The sequence below is a fragment of the Cnephaeus nilssonii genome (genome assembly GCF_951640355.1).
Source record: "Cnephaeus nilssonii genome assembly, chromosome: 2".
In the NCBI taxonomy this organism is placed as follows: Eukaryota; Metazoa; Chordata; class Mammalia; order Chiroptera; family Vespertilionidae; genus Cnephaeus; species Cnephaeus nilssonii.
In genome coordinates, this window is record NC_137073.1 from 42,984,524 (window position 1) to 42,986,927 (window position 2,404).

Below are 2,404 nucleotides of genomic sequence, written 5' to 3' on the forward strand. Positions count from 1 at the left end.
GCATTCTTCATCTTGTTATAGCTATTGGTATATTTATCTTACACATTTTCCCACTTTAGCTTTAGCATAAAGTCTTGAAAATAACAGGCGTTTGTTGAGTTGAAAATCACCAACGTTTAGTGAGGATCCATGGTCTGGAATATATTTGGTAACTGAAGAAATTTGTTTTTACACCTACTTTTAGTCACTTTTTTATACCATAGTACCCTGGGCTTCCTTTCTGGCTGGGAAAATTGCTGGTCAAAAAGCCTTGTTAATATGGGCTAACTTCATTTTCTCTGCAAATCACTTTATTATAGGAATATAAAGGTGGAAGTGCCTTTTAAGGGCAAGAAAGCAGGAAAGAGTTGATTCTGGGTCCTGGCACACCCTGGGTGGTGGGGAAGGCAGCCTGTGGCTTAGTCCTGATTGTTTTCATTTCCAAGGGTATGTTTGTCAAAAAGGTACTCTGCCAGGCCACAATCTGGGGCCCCCATCGTAATCAAGGTGTGCACGTGGTCACCTAGTTCTTTGATAGACTTCACCTGATCATTTAGATAGTGAGCTTCCAGGAAGTCGCACAAATGGGGGTCACCTTTATCTGAGGCCAGAGAGTGCAATTCCAGCAACGACTGGTTCACATTCTTCTCCAAGAGCAGAGCACACTCCATGGCGTTCAGCCCGCTCTTCCAGTCGTCCCTGTCCGGTTTCTTGATGTCCTGCAGGTTGATCCTGCCTCCCCGCTGGTTCTGCAGCCTCATCAGCATCTCTGCGTGCTGGGTCTCCTCCCGGGACAAGCGAAGGAAATACCCAGCGAAGTTGTTCAAGGCCACGTCGTCCCTGGAGAAGTAGTAGGCCATGGACAAATACACGTAGGACGCATAGAGCTCGAGGTTGATCTGGCGATTGATGGCGGCCTCAGAGTCCGGGTGGAAGTTCTGGCGCACCCGGGAGGGGGCGGAGGGGGACCCGGAGAGAGTCCTGGAGGAGGCGGCTGCTGCCCGGGGTCGGAGGGGAGCGGCGGGCCGCGGAACCCAGGGGCTCCTGGTGGCCCAGCGCCGCGGGAGAGCGAAGCCAAGGCGCGCGCTGCGCAGGGACACCAGCGAAGTGCTGATATGCTTGGAAAGGAACAAGACACAGGGCAGCATGGCCTCTTCTCTTCAGAAGTGGAGAAGCATGGTCAGGCCCCTGGGGCGTCAGGTGTGCATCAGAACTGGGCCCTAGGCGACTGCGGCTGCGTCACACGCCCCCCTTTCTTCCAGTGGCGCCGAGGAGTTCCACGCGGGTGGCGGAGGTGGCAAGCGCCTGTCGCGCGTGTGGGCACAGATGACAATGACACAGTTCCATTGATCTGTTCCCTCTATCGTAGGCGCAAGATTTCTGCTCTTGGGTGTTTGTAATTTATTATTTAACCTAAGTTAAGAATGCTGTCCAAAAAGTAGCCGCCTATACTTGCGAAAGAAAGGACTGCGCCAAGCCCTGCTTTGCCCTCCCTCCCTCCCTGAGCTTTTTCTGTGCCAGGGCTATGGATGGGGAGGCAAACCTGCGAAATAGGGTAAAACAAAAGTCACTACCAACTTATCTCAGAGTAACAGCCCATTCCCAAAGTGAATGTTTATAAATTGACTTTGTGATTATTTTAACAAATTTAATTATGGAAATAATTACCGTTCCTAGCCCAGTGACTGTTGGAGTGTTGTCCTGTACACCAAAAGGTTGCAGGTTGGATTCCTGGTCAGGACGCATAAGGGAGGCAACCCATAGATATTTCTCTCTCTCTCTCTCTCTCTCTCTCTCTCTCTCTCTCTCTCAACTCAATGAAAACATATTCTCTAGTGAGGATTAAGAAATAAAAATAAAATAAAATGACTTCAAAAGTATATATATTATTGTAGTCTATTGATAAACTCACAGAAGAAAATTCAAGACATTCCTAATTCTTCCTTTACTCAGAGACAACCATTGTTAAAATGTAATTTTAACATTTAACATGATGGTAATTCTCACAGATATAAAAAAAATATAAAAAATATATATCACAGATACACAAAAGTAGAAATATGCTTTTTTATTGGCTTTATAGTGTGGTATAATTGACATACTAAATAAACAACAGATACAACTTGATGGGGTTTGACATATTAAGACATCTGTGAAACCATCACCAAAATCAAGATAATGAACGTATCACCTCCCAACGTTTCCTCATGCCCCTTTGTATTTAGTAATTTCCTTTGTGCAGCTCTCTGCTCCACGTCATTCCAGGCACCCACTGGTCTGTTTTTCCTCACTAGATAGATTAGTTTGCATTTTCTAGAATTTTATATAAATGGAATCAGTATGGGTTTTTTTGTTTGTTTGTTTGGCTAGGTTTCTTTCACTCAGCATAATTATTTTGAGATTCACCCATGTTGTATCAATCCTT

General features: G+C 45.7%; 1 protein-coding gene across 1 annotated transcript; it reads right to left on the minus strand.

Moving 5' to 3' along the window:
* Window positions 1-398: 398 nt before the first annotated feature.
* FTMT (ferritin mitochondrial) lies at window positions 399-1,127 on the minus strand (the record flags this gene model as incomplete). Its single annotated transcript, XM_079789905.1, has 1 exon — window positions 399-1,127. One exon carries the CDS (start codon window positions 1,125-1,127, stop codon window positions 399-401), a length of 729 nt encoding a protein of 242 aa, XP_079646031.1.
* Window positions 1,128-2,404: the final 1,277 nt, after the last annotated feature.